The 20,574-nt window shown below is 43.4% G+C and overlaps 1 protein-coding gene across 1 annotated transcript in view; it reads right to left on the bottom strand.

Moving 5' to 3' along the window:
* The window catches only part of LOC107125698 (vomeronasal type-2 receptor 26-like), a 24,744-nt gene extending 5,206 nt beyond the window's left edge, over window positions 1–19,538 (bottom strand). Inside the window, exons 1-4 of the mRNA XM_015429149.1 lie at window positions 19,411–19,538; window positions 4,095–4,253; window positions 2,698–2,989; window positions 1,136–1,389 (exon numbers count right to left, since the gene is read on the bottom strand). Coding sequence (XP_015284635.1) covers window positions 1,136–1,389; window positions 2,698–2,989; window positions 4,095–4,253; window positions 19,411–19,538 — 833 coding nt within the window. The remainder of the gene's footprint in view (window positions 1–1,135; window positions 1,390–2,697; window positions 2,990–4,094; window positions 4,254–19,410) is intronic.
* Window positions 19,539–20,574: the final 1,036 nt, after the last annotated feature.

Raw genomic sequence — 20,574 nt, 5'->3', positions numbered from 1 at the left:
CCAGGCCACCTTACCAGCATCACACAGGAAGTGATATCATCATGCCACTGATGTCTGGAGAATGCTCTGGTATTTGGGCAAAAACTCTATGCTAGAAGCTGTTTTTACCATAGAGTTTTTGCTCAAGTAACAAAGCATTGCAGCGACATCACAGCTCGACAACATCACTTCCTATACAACAGCAGAAACATGGCCTGGGCTTTCCTTTTTCTCCTGGTATGTCTCACCATCCCTCACCAGTTGCCAGGAGGGACCTGGGAACTCCACAAAGTCCAGAAAAAGCAGTTAAAGAGATGGGGGAGATTGCCTGGCTTAGGAGAATGAAGACCCTGGGTTGTCTCTGGAATTGCATAACAAATAATTATAGCAGGAACTTATGCTACTTCTTCCTCACAATCTCTATGGCCAAAGAAATTGCCAGCCATGAAGGGCACCACATCAGATTGCTTAGTTTATTCGGGATGGGTCAGTGCTGGGCTGACATGTTCTGGGCTGTCCATTCCTTGACGCAAGAGCCACGTAGCAGAGGGAGGATGTTACCTGCCATGGCTGGACACCCTGAAGCCTCTCGCCATTCCCCATCATTGCACGTCTTGGTCCAAATGTGTACATGGCATGTAGCGCATGTGCCACAGAATAAACAGCATTGTAAACATTATAGCTGTTTCCAGTCATGCTCATTTCGAATACAGAGGGTGGGAGGTTCTCGAGGTCCTCCTTCCCTGTACAGTTCTTAAAGCCTCCAGGGAAATCATTTGGCTTTTTAAATAAACATAGGAACACAAGTTTCCACCACTCTTTAAGGAAGACGTCTCCCTGGGGATGGCGTGGATCTAAAGTCCGGAGAAAACTGTGGAACCCTGGCACATCACTTGTGTGGCCTCTGAAGAAGAGGGCACCATGGAAGATTTCTGCCATCCTCCAATGATTGAAGGAGCCCATGGAAGCAAATTCCCACTGGCTCATCACAATCCAGATCTTCTCAAGAGATGTCTTAGTCTTTCGTTTGTGTCCTAAAAGGTGTAGGATTAAATTCCGTATGACATTTGAGTTGCCGGAGACAACCACAACTTTGGCCTTAGCATCCGAGAGAGCTATAGCTAGATTCACATCATTAACTGGTCTTGTATAGTACACTGAGATTTCAGACAAGGTCCGTTTAGTGAACTCGACACAGATGTTGTTCTGGTCAAGCATTGGTGTTAGGGCTTGGATGAAGTTTTCTCCGCTGTCATCATCTGGAGCAACAATCCCAATCCAGTTCCAGTGGAAATGAAGAAGTAAGTGGATTATCCCCAAATACTGTGGGACTTCACTGGGGTCAATGAGGTAGAAGGAAGGAAATATGCTCCTCTCTTTCAGAACAGGACTGAAGGAGCCATAACCGAGCTGGTGGAAGGAAGGAAGACTTTCAGCTGAAAAACAGATTTCTTCCCCCCCCCCCAAAATAGATTTTCATTTCATTTATGTAAAACAAACAAAAAACAAGCAGATTTCTTCACGGCTCCACAAAAATCAGGGCTGTGGAGGTAATGCCATGTCGTTGACTGGATTTTCCTCTTCTTTCCCAAGAAATAATTTCTTGCTGTCTCAGAGTCTGATCTATTGGTCTGACAGGGATGAAATGGTTGAGGAAAAGAAGGCACTGAGTTTAGCAATGCAGTCAACTGGGTCATGAAGTGCTTCTGAGAAAGAGAAATGAAGAAACCACTCTAGGACACACAGTATCTGTGTGTAAATGTGCATGTACGTATGCGTATGCGAGTAATTAACATGTGGAATTCACCGCTGCAGGAAGTGGTGGCAGCTACATACATAGATAGTTGGAAGAGGGGATTGGAGAAACATATGGAGCAGAGGTTCCTCAGTGGCTATTAGCTACAAGGTACAGAGGAAACACTCTGTCTGGGGCAGTGATGCTCTGTATTCTTGGTCCTTGGGGGGCAACAGTGGGAGGGCTTCTGGAGTTCTGGCCCCGTAGGTGGACCTCCTGATGGGATTTGGCCACTGTGTGACAAAGTGTGTATGACTGGATGGGCCATTGGCCTGATCCAACATGGATTCTCTTATGTTCTTATGAGCGCATTTCTGCCACTTCCCAAATATGACTCTGGACCTGTCAGTTCCTCTCCTTTGTATTTAGCTCACCAGCACCAAAACAGTGCATTTGCCTTCTTTCCAGTCAGAAATCACTGTGTGGCTGACTTGGGGGAGTGGTGGTGGTAGAAGTGTTGGAGCTTCTCAAACTTGATGAGTGTTTTGTAGCCCTGAAGACCTCCTGGAGGACTCTTCCAAGGGAACTCACTCAGGCAAATGTTTCCACAGAGAGTTCTCACTGCTCAGAAAACAATGTCAGTGGTTTGAAGGAACTTTGGTGATTTGGTTAGGTTCAACTGGAAACCGTCCAGGCAATAACATACTTCAATCATGGCCCCCCACTCTTCTGGTTCCCCAACCACCACGCTCAAAAATCAACCAGCGTGCATCATGGCAGTGAGGGGATTTGAACCCATGTCACTCAGATCTTCGTCTGACATTCTTTCCACTGCTGATTCTAAATTTAATCAAAGCAAATATATTACTGAAGGTCCTGCTTCTCCACTCTCACGTGCCCTTCGGCCAGCCCCATTGCCTCCCCTATGCGTTCACGCCACTCCTGAAACACACCTTTTTATCCCCATAAAAAGGCCCTCTTACCTCCGGGATCTTGAAGAGGCCCAGTAGGGAGGCCATCTGCATTGAGATTCTGGAGTAGAGACTTCCAATGACCGAGAACACCTTTTCCTGTCTGCTGCATCTGTAGTTGGGGACCACTTGATCCCCCGTGGACAGAAACGACAGGCCTGCCTGGTAGGTCATTCTTGCAAAGTAAGTGTCCTCAAAGATGCGGAAGCCCAGTGTGATGTTGGGGAGGAGTGTCGGATCCTTGTTGATCTCACTGATGGCAAACACGAGGGCCAGGATGTGCTGGTAGTTTTTGGGCACCGGGCTGCAATAAGAGATACATGATATGGGCCAGTGGCAACACAAGGAATATAATGAAAGAGCTTCTGGTTGCAACAACAATTGCTTAGAAAGAAACCCCTGCAGACCTAAAGACTAGCTTTAGGTCCATTCATCAGATATTTGCATTTAAATGCCTTGCCCCTTCTCACAGAACAAAGCAACATTTGTAAAATTCTAACTGGCTCAGACCAAGAGTCTGTCAACAACAGCATCTTGTTTCTCCGAGAGCCTTCAGGATATCCCCGTGGAAAGACAATACCCCTTTCCTGCCATCGCCCTCCCCAGCACCTGTCATTCAGGGGGAGACTGCCAATCCAGGTCAATTTAGCTGATTCATTACTGTATTTTATATTTTGTAATTGTTGGTTTTAACTGAATGTTGGTTTTAAATTGCTTGTAAGCCACCCAGAGCCACTTCGGCGGGAGAGCGGGGTAGAAATTTAATAAATAAACAATAAATAAACAAATAATACTTTAATGTTTCAGGTTTTTCATCCTTGTACGACTCCGCTTATCTGTACATATTATACAATTCCACTCTGGGTGTCTAGATAAAAGTATTTAACAGGCTTTGCTGTTCTTTCGGTGTTTTATCCAGAATCACTACACATGAATTAGATAATAATTCAATATGTGGTCAATATCGTCATGTTTATCTCATTCACAGTGTCTCATTCCTTTCCAGATTCTCAACATAGAACCCAAACTACTGCTCAGGTCTGACGACACACAACCTGACAGTGTCTAACACTAGATTCACTACAGGACATAAGAAGAGCCCTGCTGGATCAGACCAGTGGTCCATCTAGTCCAGCATCCTGTCTCACAGAGTGGCCAACCAGGTCCTCTGGAGGACCAACAACAGGGCATAGAGGGATTCAGAGGTTGACTGCCTCTGAATGTGGAGGTCCCCCTCAGTCACCATGGCTAGTGGGCACTGATAAATATATCTTCTGTGAATCTATCTAATCCCTTTTTAAAGCTGTCTATGCCTGTGGCCATCACTGCATCCCCTGGCAGTAAATTACAGATTTTAATCACTCTCTGTGTAAAGAAGTATTTCCTTTTGCCCTCCTGGCAAAACTTACCGTTCAAGGTGGATGTTCCTGGGAGGTTTTTCAAAGGATGCAGGCGTAATTGTGGTCTTGAGGTAGGGCAAAATGCCACCAACAAGGAGGTCTCCTGGCCTGTAATATGCTTCTTGGAGCTCAAAGGGCCTGGTCAAGAGGCACTTGGTCCCCAGTGTCCTGTGCACAGCCCAAGGCAAGAGGCAAGAGGAGAACAGCACCCACATGAGTACCATTTTCACCTGGATCGCAGTCAACTGTGTGGACTTTCAGATGGTAGGGAGGGAGCATATGATGTCAATGTGCTTCTTGCCCACCCCAAACCTTTTGGAATCTTCCAGTTTATATGACATTCTTAACACAAACATGTTTTGTTCTGATCTGGGTATTGATTATTTTGAGCTTGGTAGATAGAAAACATCAGGGGCTCTGTGAGAATTACTGTGATTTTGCTAATTTCAGAGGAGAGAGATAATCATATCTTAGTAGAATAGGACTGTATTTGCACCTCAATCAGAAACAGATGTGTTTGTGTAACTGTGTGCTTCTCCATGGGGCAGACAGACTCAAGGGGGTGGACGTAGGCTGCCAGATTCTGAACTTGGGCCTGGATGAAGCTGACCAGCTAAAACCAAAATGGCATCTGGGGGGTGGTCCAAGGTGGTTTATCCCAATTGGATGGCTAGATTAGAGCCTGGTACTTAAAGACCAATGAGTTCTTCAGGGTATAAGCTTTCAAGAGTCAAAGGTCACTTTGTTGGATACCAATTTGATGGTTGAGTCTGAAACTAGAGTTGCAAGTTCCCCAGTGGGCGTGTGGGAGTTTTCAGCTAGAACTCAGAGTTGCAGCAAGAGAAAAATGAAATAAAAAATGCTGTCAGGCTCATGGCATGACATCACTTGCAGGGGTCATCTGGAAGTGATGTCTTTCTTCTCTAGGAATTGTCAGAGACTCTATGGTTTTACCATAACATTTCCAGTGATTACTAGAGAGGACTGACATTAATTCTAGGGGGTTTCCTGGAAGTGACGTCACACTGTCTCTTCCTCTCCCACATTCCCATCCCTCTTGTCTCCCACTGGTTGTGAGGCTGGGCTTTTATCCTACATATTGTTGGCAGAGTAATTAACACATCTACAGTGCACAACCTGACTAAAAAGTAGATACAGGTTAATTTGGGAACTAAGATACTTGATAGGAAAGAGGAGAGACAGAGATAGGTTCCTAACTATAAATCTCTAGCTGAGAGGAGAGAGTAAAACTAAATGTGGCATTTCCGAGAAGAAGGGTGAAATTGCCCTTAGAGTAGCAATCTGGCAACAGACAAAGAATCGCCTTCAACAGGAGAGAGAAGGTGCTGTGCTCACTATCCTATATAATTGTCTTCTTGCTGCTCCCTTCAGGGTCCTCTCATCTGTACATCAGACCTTGTCTTTTCCAACACCCCTTCTCAAGGTCTACTGTACAAAGTCCATGAGATACATCTTCTTACACAGACTTTCAAACTTTTCTTGAAAAAAAATATGGCTTGGTGAACCCACTAACAAACCATTGTTGGTGATGAATTTTGTTCCGTTCATGGTTCAGAAACTCAAATGGCCACTGAAGTTTGCAAACTGCAGCCCAGCCATGAACCTTCATGAACTTTTAAGGCAGTTCATGGACATTTGTGCGCAGCAAAAAACAGGGGTTTTAACCTGCCCATGAAAATTACCAAAACATCCCCATGAGCACCACTAAAAGATCAGGAACAGTTGAGCGATGGGGGCTACCCGCTCATGTGGCTCAGCTGCTTCAGGCTCAAAAGAGCTGAACCTGCTCCTGTGGCTCAGGTTCTTAAGGGGGCTTTCTTGGGCAGTGCTGGCTGCCCAAGAAGAGGAAGAAGAGAAGAGATTGGATTTATACCCCGCTCTTCACTATCCAAAGGAGTCTCAGGGCAGCTTACAAACTCCTTCCCTTCCCTTCCCCACAACAGACACCCGGTGAGGTAGGTGGAGTTGAGAGAGCTCTGACAGAAGCTGTTCCTTTTCAAGAACAGCTGTGCCAGAACTATAGCTTGCCCGAGGTCATCCAGCAGGTGCGAGTGGGGAATCAAACCCAGTTCTTCCAGATTACAGTCTGTGCACTTAACCACTACACCAAACTGGTATAGCCCCTTTAAACAGCTGAGCTGCAGGAGAAGACTGCTCAGTTGTTTAGATTGGAAACACCTGAACTCTTGGGGCAGCCTACCCCCATGACTCAGCTGTTTGGAGCACGAAACAACTGAGCCACAGGAGCACTGCCCCTGTGGTTCAGCTTTTTTTGAAACAAATTTCACAAACCCAATTCAGTTCGTAGGCGAGCTGACTCAGAACATGGGGTCCGTGATTTGGTTCATGGTTTGCCCACAAACCATGGACTCAGTTGCATTTTTGTGGTTTGTGCCTCTCCCTAATCAAAACAGTGGTCAATCATGCTCATTTCAAATACAATGCCCGGCAAACTCTCAATGTTCTCATGCCTTGTACAGGGGAGTGCAGAACTCCTTGCTGCAGTGAACGCCCTTCTAAAACTGTTTACTTCCAAAGAAGACAGATAAGCTGCTGGCATCATCCTCATCATCCTGCTGGCACAACAGTATATTTGACATTTGACAGTGCAATAAGGTTTGGTACACTGGCAATGTTAGGTTGGCATTCTGTATCTTCAATTCTCTGTTTAATTAGCCATTTTGCTTCTTCAATTCCACAAGATAAGAGTACCAGGGGAGAGAATCCAATTCTGTTGATATATCTTTGAGCAGCCTTGAGCCAATTAGATTAATAATTGTCTTGAAGTATCAAAGGGAACAGGCCTTGAGGGTTAAGATGACCTTTTAACCACATATAGAAGGATAGGATATGCACCCTGGCTTCAGTCCTTCCTTATAATATCTGTCTCGAGTCTTATCCAAGCATTGGATACACATCTAGGGACTTGTAGAATGGCTCTTAAAAACTTTGATTGTACTCTTTCTTGCAGATCGAAACATGAGATAGGCGGTCCTGAGAATGTTCCATATAGCAGTTGTGCCAAAGTTTTGGCCTTATATAATTTAAGGGCTGCAGGAACAGAATGCCGCCCATGAAGTAAAAGAAATTTCACTGTGGCATTTGCCTGTCTTTCTCACTGATCAGTGGCATACTTGCTATGATTAGCCCTAGAGCCCAAAGCCTGTAAATCTACACCAAGATGTTTACAACTATTGACTTGCTCAATCCGATTGCCATTAATCGCCCAAGACCTAGGCTTTGGATTGCTCCCAAAAGCTACAATTTATAAGTAAGAAAATCTATCTAAAAACCTTATATAGCTTCAAGTCTTCTACCAACACTTGCATGTGTTGATAGAAATCTTAATGCTATATTGAACTTGCGAATAAGAAGAGAAAGAAAGCAATGTTTGTAGTTCTGGATACAGAGAAAATGTTCAACAATTTAATATAGCCTTTTATATTGAATGTATTACAAAACATGGCTTGTGTTCCTAAATTCTGGAACTGGATGCATGGTATATAGTCGAATCAACAAGCAAAGATTTTAATTAACGGGAAATTAACAGAAGCAATTTCAATCGAAAAAGGTACACATCAGGGATGTCACCTATTATTATTTATATTACCAATAAAGATTTTAGCTATAAAGATTAGACAAGATGATTGAAATAAGGGAATAAAAGCGGATTATGTAGAATTCGAAATGAAAAGACAACGTGGTCTTAACAGTCCTGGTTGCCCAAGAATCGTTACAACATGTAATGGAACGTACTGAAGAATTTAGATCCTTTTCAGGCTGTAAAATTTACAGAAAGAAAGAAGACAAAATGATAATTACATTTATAACACAACAACAACAAGAGATTATAGAGAGAACAGAGTGCTCAGCAACTACTGATCCCATTACATATTTGAGAATAAATGTGACTGGGCAAAACTATCACCTTTTCAAAAATAACTAACAGAAAACTTGGAAATTGATACGAATAGATATATCTAGATGGAGAAAATTAAATATCTGGGAAGAATGTTTGCAACCAAAATGAATGTGCTGCCAAGGTTAAACTTTCTGTTCCAAATGTTACCTATATACAGAGAAGAAAGAATATTGAACGAGTGGAAGAGACAGAGAAACCAATTTATATGGAATGGCAAAAAGAACCAAGAATAAGCTTCAAAACACCACACGCGAAGGAAAAAAGAGGAGTATTAGCAGCTCCAAACATACAATTATACTACCAAGTGGCGGGCCTGGTCTGGATTGTGGACTGGATTAAAACTTGTTTTAAAATGCTTTGTTGTTGGTATTTGACCCCCACAACACTGGTTGAAGTTTCAGGAGGTTCTGACATTTGTTGAAAGTGCGAGAAGACAAAGGGATCCTTTATTTACCTATAGTGGACCTGCCCAGTTGTTTAAAAAAGAAATCTGGAGCAGTGTGGGTAATGAAATTGAAGTTATTTTGCAACATACATTTAATTGTCCACCAAAGGTGTACTAATGATTGCCCCACAAGTATGAATTGGGCTCAGGATTGTTTATTATCTCAGGTGGTTGTTGCAGTGGCAATGGTATTGGCACAAAAATGGAAGGGCCTGTTGGTGCCATATTTGGGACTGTGCTTGCATTTTTTAAATTTATATTTTTTTAAATTTTTGTATACACATATTAAGTAACAATCAAAATACAAAATAATCAAACACAAAAAAATAACAACCTTCTGTATGAAATCTTATAGGCTTATCAATCCAAGAATCTACAATTAGTGAAGTATAATAAATAATCAAGTAACACATACAATACACAAGGTAAACAGTCAAGCCATGTTTCAAATTCAAATATGAACTATCATAGAAAAACCATATCCTGATACACTGAGTTGCTAGGTAAGATGTCACGTTCAGTAAAAAACCTTAATTCAGGGAGCCACATCTCTGTAAATAAGGAATAATGTGACATTTGAGATTTCATTTTTAAGTTGTGAGTTATTTTCCCCGTTATAAACTGATCCCAAATTTTCTTGTACCACTCTGACATCGTGGGGGTTCTAAGCAATCTCCATTCTGAAGTTATAGCTGGCTGAGCAGAAGCCAATAATAAACAAATTAGCTTCCAAGTGGAGTCTGAGCATTCTCTGTCCAGCCAATATTGTAAAATATTTCAGGAGTAATTGGTAAATCAATAGTAGTTATGTGTTTTATATGTTGGTGAACTTTATCCCAGAATGATGAATAACCTGACAAGTCCTGACAATGGAAATATGTCCCAGGTTCTGTACACCCCTTCTAACACAGTTCTGGGTAGTTTTTATTTATATGGTGTAACCTCTGAGGTGTCAAGTACCAGCAGGTCATCAATTTGACAAACTGAAAGTGTACATTAAAAATCGGTGATCTATTATTGGGCGAGGCCCAGATTTCTTGCCAAACTTTTATGTCAGTAGGTAATTGTATCATTTTATTCCATGTATTTTGATAATGTAGGATATTATCTACTGTAGAAGTTTGTACTAACATATTGTAAATATTTGATAAGGTTCCTTTTTTATTTAATGAATATTTTCGTATTACCAGAGAATTATTTTAATTGCCTGTTCTAGATTTGCTGCTTTATAATAATTTGATAGATTAGGGAGATTAAGACCACCTAAAGCAATCGGTCCGTATAAAATACAGCTCCTGAACCTTGGTCATTTATAATTCCAAGTGAAATTGTTTAGTTTTTTCTGCCATTTCTGAAGATCAATTTGAGGTATATATATATAGGAATAGATCGGGAAAAAAATAAAAATTTAGGCATTATAAAGTTCTTTATTATGTGAATTCGATCTGGCCATGAAAAGGATATGCCATGAGTGTAATTGTGACCAAATTTCTGAGAAGGATTTCCTGAAGTTAAATGTATTAATATCTTTCAGGTTTAGTCGAATATACACCCCTAGATATTTAAAATAATCTTCAACCCATTTGTAAGAGTAATGGACCTCAATCTTTTGTTCCAGATCTGATGTAAAAAAATAGGGTATAATAATGTTTTTGAGGAGATAATTGTAAGTCCAAAAATATAACTAAAGTCATACCTAAAGAAGGTAGAGAAGTCAGAGGATTAGTTAGAAATAAATTAATATCATCTGCATACATGGAAACTTTATGCACTCTGCTGTCAATTGCCAAGCCTGTGATGGAGGTTGTTCTTTGTATTGCTTCCGCAAGTGACTCAACCGCCAAGGCGAAAAAAAGAGGTGACAAAGGACAGCCTTGGCGTATCCCATACATGACGTATGGTTCACTTGAACAATGAACAGAACATCACCGTACAGAAAACAGAAAGGAGAGATAAGGACTTCCTGAATGAACAATGCAAAGTAATAGAGGAAAACAATAGAATGGGAAGGACTAGAGATCTCTTCAAGAAAATTGGAGAAATCAAGGGAGCGTTCCATGCAAAGCTGGCCATGATAAAGGACAAAAACAGTAGGGACCTAACAGAAGCAGAAGAGATTAGGAAAAGATGGCAAGAATACACAGAAGAACTATACAAGAAAGACCTCGATGTCCTTGACAACCACGACGGTATAATCACTGACCTCGAGCCAGACATCCTGGAATGTGAAGTTAAATGGGCCTTAGAAAGCATTAGTAACAACAAAGCTAGTGGAGGTGATGGTATCCCAGCTGAGCTATTCAAAGTCTTAGAAGATGATGCTGTTAAAGTGCTGCACTCCATTTGCCAGCAAATTTGGAAAACGCAACAGTGGCCACAGGATTGGAAAAGGTCAGTATACATTCCAATCCCAAAGAAGGGCAATGCCAAGGAATGTTCAAACTATCGCACAATTGCACTCATATCACACGCTAGCAAGGTCATGCTCAAGATCCTACAAGCTAGGCTTCAATAGTACGTGGATAGAGAACTGCCAGAAGTACAAGCTGGGTTTCGAAGAGGTACAGGAACTAGAGATCAAATTGCCAACATTTGCTGGATTATGGAGAAAGCAAGAGAGTACCAGAAAAGTATCTACTTCTGCTTCATTGACTATGCTAAAGCCTTTGACTGTGTGGATCACAACAAACTATGGCTGGTCCTTAAAGAGACTTTAAAATAGGGGTTCTCCAAAGGAGAAACTACCTGCAGATGCAAGATCTATGATTCTGGGGACGGAAGAAAGAGACAGAGAAATCCATTCATCAAAACACTGTAGATTTGGAGATGGAACTCAGGGAGAGCATGGTTTAAAATCAAACCTGTAAGGCATGCATCATTTCTTCAGTGATACTGACTCCAGTATTCTGGAGAAAGGCTGTAATTTTAGGGATCTCCAGGGCCCACCTAGAGATTGGCAGTGCCGCAATAGTGACTGCATTTCAGTCTTTCAGTATTCTTCCCTAAATGAAGATGTCTCTCAGAGACTGCATCTGAAGACTGAGATTTTAACTGTAAGCCACACTTCTTCCCTTATAGGCTGGCTCTTGCTATGCCTCCGGTGGCCACTGGGGGCATACAGGGCAAGTAGGTTGCCAGATTTTCACCTGGAGCTTTGGGTATGGGTTCTAGAAAAGACAGGATCCTGGGAGGGAACCCATTATGGGGGTGAAGTCATGGAGTTCCCTTGTGCAAAGTCACTCCTTTCCTACCAGGGGAAACTGAATTCAGTTTCGACATGTTCTGTTTGGGCTGCTAAAGTTTCCTGCTTAGGCAAGTTTTTAATTTTTCACCCTTTTGGCTGTTTTAAATCTGACTCAAATGGGACCCCATTCCTTCTTCAAGGCAGCTGGGAAGAGAAAGGGATGTGGGGTTTGGTATTTTAAAAAGAAAAAAAAATAGATGTACAGATTTTTCCCAATTTCTTTCAAGCAAAAAACTATTTCTGAGGTTACATTCATTTCTCTGGCCTTTAGGCTTGTTTTGGGAAGTTTGGTGACATAGCTGCATGTTTTATAACCACTGAATTTAAGTTCTGTTCTGGGGCAGGAGTTTTGCAGCTAAGGTTCTTTACTTCTATTAAAGTTATAGAGTTTGGACTCCAGGAGATCCCCAGGTTTTGCCTTGATACGGTATTACCAAAAGGAGATGTTATTCCCTGGACAGTGGTTTTCTTTTCCCTACCCCCATTCCCATGAGGGTCACAAAAGAACAAAAAACCCAAACAAACAAAAAACACTTATTCATTCCCAGGGGTTGTTTGTAATACTGTGAAAATGTCAGAAAGAAAAAGTCAGGGAGTCCACAGGGGGTCGCCTTCACCCCCCATTTGTAACACTTCTGATGTGCATGCATGTCAGGGATGCAAGCCTCCAGGCTGGAGCATGGCATCCAGTAGGCAGGCAATGGCACGTGACAAGTAAGGCCCCCTTGCAAGACTGGTGCACGGCTTTAAGGCAAGCCAAAATCTACTTATGTTACAAACTAACAAACCAATCTCAGTCAGGATCCACTGAGCAAAAGCTGTAATTGAAATTCCTGCACCTCCCTTCCAGATTTCAAAGCTAGAGGCATCGTTCCCCTCCCAAAATCACTGAGAGGGCCAGCCGGGGTTGCTAGGGAACGGGGTTGCTAGGGAACCAGGAATGTTATTGTAGGAAGCAGGCCTGCGGCGGAAATCAAGCAAGCAGACTGGAAGTTGGGAGGCCTAATACCAATTGCGTGGTTCCTGGAAATTCCTGAAGTCTCCAGGAAATCTCCTGGGAAGGGTGGGAGAAAGCTCCCAAATTCGGTGCAGGCTTGTTACTGGGACTAAGTTAACTGCCACAACAAGGCCATAACTAATTTATCTCCTATAAATAAGACGGAATGACAAAAATAACTTCAAGGCAATTATTAAAGCTTCTGTTTCCACTTTAACTATTTAGGTAAGTATTTCTACTATAAAATAAGTTTAAAGGCTGACTGCAATGCCCCCCGGATTTCTAGGTCTTTCAGAGGGCCCTGCTGCCAACAAGATCAGATTTAAAATTACTAATGGAAACACAAGCACTATTTAGATGGTAAAACGGCTCCCTAATTATTCCAAGATGGCTCTCACTCCTTCACTGCCACTCCTCCCAGGGCCACCATGTAAAGCCGGCTGCAGCAGGTGTTGTGGTTGCATAATAACTTCTCTGGCCAGATTGTACACTAGCTGCACCTTGTGCAGGCTGCACAAGGTGGGGCCAGGGTTTATAACACAAAAAAGACCAACTTCTACAGAAAAACAACTTAGGCAACTCCTTCCCCCCAAGGGGAGGTAATCCACTTACTCATCCCATCCTGGAACCACAGTAGACTACCATGATCTCCAGGGAGGGAGGCATCATATTTTCCCGAGAGCAAACCCCTCAGGCAGCTGGGTCTCCCTGCCTACACACTCAGCTAAAAGTCCCACCCATGGTATAATTCAAAACCAAATATTAACACACCAGGCACACTATTCCACACAGGGGCACTCAGATAGAGAAAGGTGGGTTATGGAGAAAAACGAGAATGTGCTGGTTTTGTACGACTATTGTGTGGCTCAGGCGTTTAATCCCTAGAGAGTTATGAACCTCTCCTTCGGGAAGGGCCAAGAGGTCTCCAGTCTCTTGGGAGAGCACCCCGAAATGGTTTGGGCAAATAAAATTCCACAAGTTCCCCCCAAAGCTGCACACACTCTTATACTTTCAGGCACACACACACGGGATTTATAAGTGATGTGGAAAAATAAAAAATATGTACTGTTTTTACATGGATTGTGTCAGCTGAGTCTTCACCCGCTGGAGAAAGTGTTATTGCCCACCTCTCCGTCGCGAGGGGCCGGGATTGTTCCACTTTACAGTCCCAGACAGCTGCCCCAAGGTTTGGCCAGGGATTTTCAAAGGGGTTCACACAAGTCACAGTAAATAATAATGATCATCACCACACAAGTCACAAGCAATAACACCAACAAAACACCTTGCACACGCAAAACTTATCCCACCGTGTATTTAGTGAAGGAAAGAGGAAAAATGAAGAGAAAGCGAGCTTCAAGTGCTCAAGCCTGCATTTGACCACGGGAGACTGACTCCAGTGGACAAACAGAGCAGGGTAGTGAGATATTTGGCTCAATCTGTTTCCAAAGTGGCAAAATGCCTTATACCTTCAACATAACAGACAGTATGGCCCTCTGACTACAGAGGTCCCTTCCAGCTAGCTATCAAGTCCAGCTATTGGGCGTCTACTGCGCGCTAAACACTTTACCAGGCACCATATACCCCTTCTGAAGGCCTCTCACTCAAGGCTCCCTTCAGGAATCAATTTCAGAAAAGATAGGATAGTTAGAAAGGTTTTAATACTCACCAGTCCAGCGCTGGTCTCCTTGTGAGGTGTAGAGGATTCGAGTCACGAGAGCACCATTTGTTGTAAGAAAATGTGTTCCCACACCCCCTCTGGTTCGTGTTCCTCTAAATGTGTTTGCCTCCTTACCAAAGGCGGAAGGTGCAAAATTGGAAACGCTGAGCGCTGGCTAGAGACACTCCAAGCAAAGGTCTCTTCTTAAAAATAAAACTTATCTTTATTATAGAAAAACATTCAGAGATTTGTCTGGCAGATGATCGCAAGACGCAATGCCAGCCTGCCAACACAGTAGAATCCTATTTCCTAAACATTGTTAGAATACACAGAAAAATAAACATGCAGCAAAGTTTCCCCCACCCCATGCATGCACGGAGGAGAGGCCTCTCGGACTGACTCCTACCAGGAGTCAGCAAGGGTCTGTTGTAACTGACCAATATTTATACCAAAGATCAAAGGGGTCCCTCAATAACTGGATTACAGTTGTAAATTAACATTTAGAAGTTGAAAGTGTCTTGCAGGAAATTTGTAGCTGCCCAAATGGCCACACATTTTATTGCCTAGGAAATTGGGGTCTGTCACTGACCAGCTGCTTATTGTAAGTCTCACACCTGGGAATGGAATGTTGAGTACACTGAGAGGCCTGCTCTGCTTAGAGCAAAAGGGCTTGCAAAGAATCATAGTGAGACAGGCTGTGGCTGTCAGCTAGCAAGGGCAAAGACAGATATATATATATGTGGATTCCATAAACTATTTGGTTCATTTTAAACCCAAACCTTCTATATTTCTGAAAATTCTTACCACAGAACTCATTATCATAATTTATTAGCATAACTTATTTGCATATGCCACATACCCTGACATCACCGGAAGTGTGTCAGAAGGCAACACCCACCACTCAGGCTCCACTGAACTGTTTTGGATTGCTAGCTATTGGGAGGGGGGGACATGCAGATCTGCCCTCACAGAGGAGGGAGAGCTTGTACCTGAATAAAACTTGGTCTTAAAGGTGCCACTGGACAGTTTTGGATTGCTAGCTATGGGGAAGGGAATGCACAGATCTGCCTTCACAGAGGAGGGAGAGCTTGTACCTGAAGGCGGGCCGGGGGAGGGCTCTGCAACTTACCTGGCTGCTTCTTGTGGCCTGACTGAGGGCTGCTGGGAGCAGGGGGCGGGGCTTGTTGCATGTGCCAACCCCCTGGGCTCCTTACTGCCGGAGCTCCGCTCCTGTGCACTCCTGCAGGAAATGACACCTGAATAACGGTATTGTAAAATGTCCATAAACCTGACCTGAATGGCCACAGCTGGCCAGATCTCATCAGATAAGCGAAGTACTCTTATTCGTACTTGGATGGGAGACCACCAAGGAAGTTAAGGGTCGCTATGAAGAGGCAGGCAAACCACTTCTGTTTGTCGTTTGCCTTGAAAACCCTGTGGGGTTGCCATGTCATCTGCAAGCCTTAGACACTACTGATCAATGGTCTGTTTTTTAAAAAAATATATTTTATTTACTTCATTTATCACCTGCCTCTCTCCCCAATGGGGACCCAAAGTGGCTTACATTGTTCTTGTTGGGAAAATAGGCAAAAATACTTAAATACTCAGAGTTTGCGATGGATCTTTGCTTCACTGGAGAGGAGACATTTCTTTCTGTGTAAAAAGCTTTATTTCTAAGGGAAGGGTTCACATGGAAAGCTACTAAACAAAAGAGGTATCTAGACCTACATCTTTACATCCTTACAGCACAGAACACATGGTCACACACAATGGAGATTCTCCTTCTTCTTGACCCCTAGAAGGAAGTCATCTGAACACAGTAACCAATGATTGCTAGTAAACAGACTTAGATTTTCCTGGGCTATCTTCCCATTGGCTCTGAGCCAAGTTTCCCTTCCAGGTCATTCTAAGCAATAGTACTCTAGGTAAAGCAGATTAACCCTATAATGACTGGAACCTAGACCTTGCCTCTCACACATTTCCAACACTCCTCTTATCCATTTGATTCTTACAGCAACCCTGTGAGGCAGGTTAGGCTGAGAGTGTGTGACTAAACGTCACCCAGCACGTTTCCAGTTTCAGAGGGACAGTTTCTGAAACAACTGGAGCAGAAATTAAGCGACGCAATCATTCCTCCTGTTATCTAGTTGCAAAAGCTCTTGCACATGTTCATAAGGCTACAAAACATCCTGTATGTTGATGGTGTTGTATAAATAACAAAATAATAATCCAGCTATACAAAACTATTCTCTGTTCCCTTAAACAAAGGGAGCCTGGATACCAGTCTTCTTTGGCAGGAGCTACAAAGGCTTATTCGTGTCACATTTCACTTGCTCCTGTTATTAAAAATAAACAGCCTGTATCCTTGGAACCTCTGTTCTCCAGGGTTCCTAACTATCCTTCCCAATGCACCATGTTCTTTCATGACATTCCCACTGCAAGTATCTCTGAGCATCTAATCTACTTTTACCTGTCTGGAATGCCCCCTGAACATATGAATAAATCATGTTGCTGAATTTCCTATTTGCATTTTAAAATTCAGTTCTTGTCTGATACACGGGACCGCATGGCAAACACTTGCTCCTGTCTCATTGAATCCTAATCAAGGAGTCCTGTATCTCAAGCTGGATATGAAAAAAAAAATCAGATATTGTAGGCAGGCCTGTAGTTACAGGGGAACCCCAATGAATGTTACACTGCTGCTGGCAGACTTAATGGCATCATTGGCAGATGTGTTCGACTGTGATTGTGGGAGGAGATGTGCTACACATCGCTGTCCCCCTCTGCTAGGGGGCAGACCCCTCCTCTTGTTGAGGGGTAGTTTGCATGCGAACACCCTTACTTTAATAACACTCCAGAGTCACACATGCCATGCAGTCTAACAGAAAAACAGACAAAGGGTGCGGTCAGATGGCATGCTGAGAGCAGGTTAAACTGCTCTAGTTCTAACCAGATTATATTTGATCTGGATAATCGCTATCACACTTACCTCCCTTATCCCGCCTCACCACGCAATCACGTCGCTCCCTGGCATATACATTACTGACGCGCGGGAGCGTGTGACGGCAGGGTTTTAAAAAATTTTCCCTGAGCTTGCGCATGCACATAGGCACCCCTCTGTAGAAGGGGGGGGAACTATCATGGCGCATGCACAGAACCAACAGGGTGAATCAATCCAACCCCTCCAACAAAAGACTTCCCTTTAAACGTTTGACCCGGAAATGGCCTCCGTGAGATCCCGAACTCATCTAAATGCTAAAACAAGTGACCGTTTAAATGTCAGTTTTCTAAACGCGGGGGCGGAGCTCCGCCTATGCACGCACCGCCAATGCATTAAAAAAATGGTGGGCTAAAAGTGGACACCTCGGCCAGCTTTCAAGCAGGGAGGGGATTTAAACCGGAAGTGGCTCGACACTGCAGGAGCGATCAGATGTCAGAAAAGTGCGGTCTAGTTCCACCTCAATTTTGGGCTTCGGCATGAACAGAACTCTTCCAGGCCTTGAGTTGGATGGGCCACACCTCAGGGTTGAGTTGGAGCAATACTGGGGGACCTATTTACCAGCCAAGTGTCCCATTGAAGACAGCAAGGAACTCGTCACACACATTACTGATGTCTGAGGGCCGCACTTGGTGCACCCCCATTATTCTGAACCCCAAGGGCGTAAACCAAGACAGTTCAAGTAAGCTGGTGAGCTGTCCTTCCACCACCAAGTTCAACATTCCCTCAAACTGTCTGTATTTCACGTGGAATTTGTCCCACCCTTTGGGATTTGCTCTACTGAGTTGGTCTTTCTATTATCAAGCAGCCACATTGGACTGGATAAAAGAATGGTTAACTTTGGAAAATGTAAGAATTTTGAATATAGAAGGTCATGATTTAAACATGGGCTGGCATGCATATATATGGTACGGGAAGGATAAAATACACTCAAATTTTAAACAACATGTTTAGGGGCGCTCTACTGAAAATATGGAATGAGATAAAAGATAGATATTACATAAAGCCCCCCAGGTGGGTGTCCCCCTTAGAAGCTTTTATTAAAACTTCCCTGACCTGTAAACTAGATGAAGACAATAAGTTGAAACCGAAAGAGGTTTTAGCCAACTTGTATAATATAAAATTTTCCTGGTGGGAAACACTGCAGATACAATCTAGATTTGATAAAGATGCCCAAATAGGTTTTTCTGAAACCAAAACACAGCTAGACATGATTTGGCTTTTGACAACTGATAAAATTATTCAGAAATTATACAAATTTTTACTGGAAGAATATATGCAGACGAAGTGATTAAGACTACTATGATATCATGGATGAGAGATATAGGTCCCTCTATTGACATAGACATAAAATGTGGAAAACTGTTAGATATATGAGGTCTACAAATTATAATTCTTAAGATGTTCCACAGATGGTACTGGACGTCAGATAGAATAGCCAAATGTCACAAAATGTTCCTAATATTTGCTGGAAATGTAGTGGTAATGTGGGAACTTTCTTTCACATGTGGTGGCATTGTGGTATTATTCAAAAATGTTGGTCCAAGATACAAAAAAATGCTATCTGAGATGATGGAAACAAATATAACTTTAACACCTGAAATGGCTCTGCTAAACATAATTCCTGATAGATTTGAACAAAGAGATGTGTATTTATTGATATATGTATTAACTACTGCGAGAATAGTCTTAGCCAAATACTGGAAAGTAGAAAAGACCCCGTCAAGTGAAGAGGTAAGGGTTAAGCTTTTAGAGTTGACACAAATAGATAAACTAAGTTTGATACTACAAGGGAAAGACGATTGTATCCATAGCAGTAGATGGGCTAGAGTATATAAATGGATAAAGGAAACAGGAGAAAATTACTCAAATGTATATATGGATTTTTATAAGTAATGTATTATATTATGATAAAAACATAACTAAAACTTAAAAAAAGGAATTTGCCCCACCCTTTAATGGCCACCTCGTTCTTTTGACAGTCCCAGAGGCTGAACCCAGCAGGTCTAAGGTGGGGACTCCCCATGGGCAAATTCAGTACCTGATGATGGTGGACAGCGGTGGTATGCAGATCTGCGGATTCCTGGTGCGTGGGCGGCTGTGCATCTCTGGGCTCCCTTGGAGCAGCAGGCGCGAGTGAGGTGGCCTGTCTTGCTGAAGGTCCTGCATATTGCGTCTCGAAAATGGCAGGAGCAACGTTCATGGGCTTCTCCGCAGCTAGCGCAGACAGAGCGATGGTCTCCACTGGGCAAGTGGCATCGGCAGAAGGTCGTGAGTCGCAGCGAGCTGGGTGGTGAACCTGAAGGGTCTCTTCTTCGTCTGATGCCTCAGAAGCCGGGAGAACAGAGGCCTGGTGCACGGCGGAGGTCTTGCGGTCTCGCCGGGATTTCTCAAAAGCGGCGGCCTCGCAAAGCAGCTTTGCAAGGGTGAGTTCCTCATGGCTGATGAGCTTTCAGTGGAGTTTCCTCTCTCGGATGCCCATCATGAACCAGTTGAGGAGGGGGTCATCAAGGCTCGGGAACTTGCATGTGAGGACCAATCTACGAAGGTCCACCACCAAGTCAGCAGCCGTCTCGTTAGACTTTTGCTGGCGCATGTAGAAGTCCACACGGTGCCCCATCTTGGTTGGCTAAGGTACAAAATGGTTGATGAGTGCCTTGATGAGTGCGTCATTAGTGGCCGCCTCGAGCATGGTGGGCACGATGAGGCCCTGGACTAGCCTCAAGGTTGCGATCCTACAGGAACTGAGCAGGAGAGCCTCGTTCTTCTCTTCACCCTTGATGTCCTGGAACAGTACGAAGTACTTGAGCCGCTTCGCCCAGGTCTCCCAAATCTCTGGCTGAGTGGGGTCAAAATCCAGCATATGTCCTGGAGCAGCAGCCATGGTCTCGGTCGTGGCACTGCAGCTTGATGCGCGGTGTGGTGCAGATGGGATCTGGCCTGGCTCAACAGGATCCCACCTTCGTCGCCACTGTTAAATACATGGATGAGCAGGCTTGAGTCTAGTGATCAGCTCAACTTTATTTGTTATTCCAGTAAGAGCAAGACAAGACTCCAGAGCCACAGCTCTGTTAAATAGCATGCAATTACCAGTCTCTGGGGTGATTCAATTAGGGATGATTCAACCCCAATACATAACTTGTATGGTGGGAAGACTGTTGGATGGAAGCATCCTGTGCGTGATTTCATGTGGGTTGTCTTTGTG

Source organism: Gekko japonicus, unplaced genomic scaffold (assembly GCF_001447785.1).
Source record: "Gekko japonicus isolate JY-2015 unplaced genomic scaffold, Gekko_japonicus_V1.1 scaffold2450, whole genome shotgun sequence".
Lineage (NCBI taxonomy): Eukaryota > Metazoa > Chordata > Lepidosauria > Squamata > Gekkonidae > Gekko > Gekko japonicus.
This window is presented reverse-complemented; position numbering and strand designations above follow the sequence as displayed.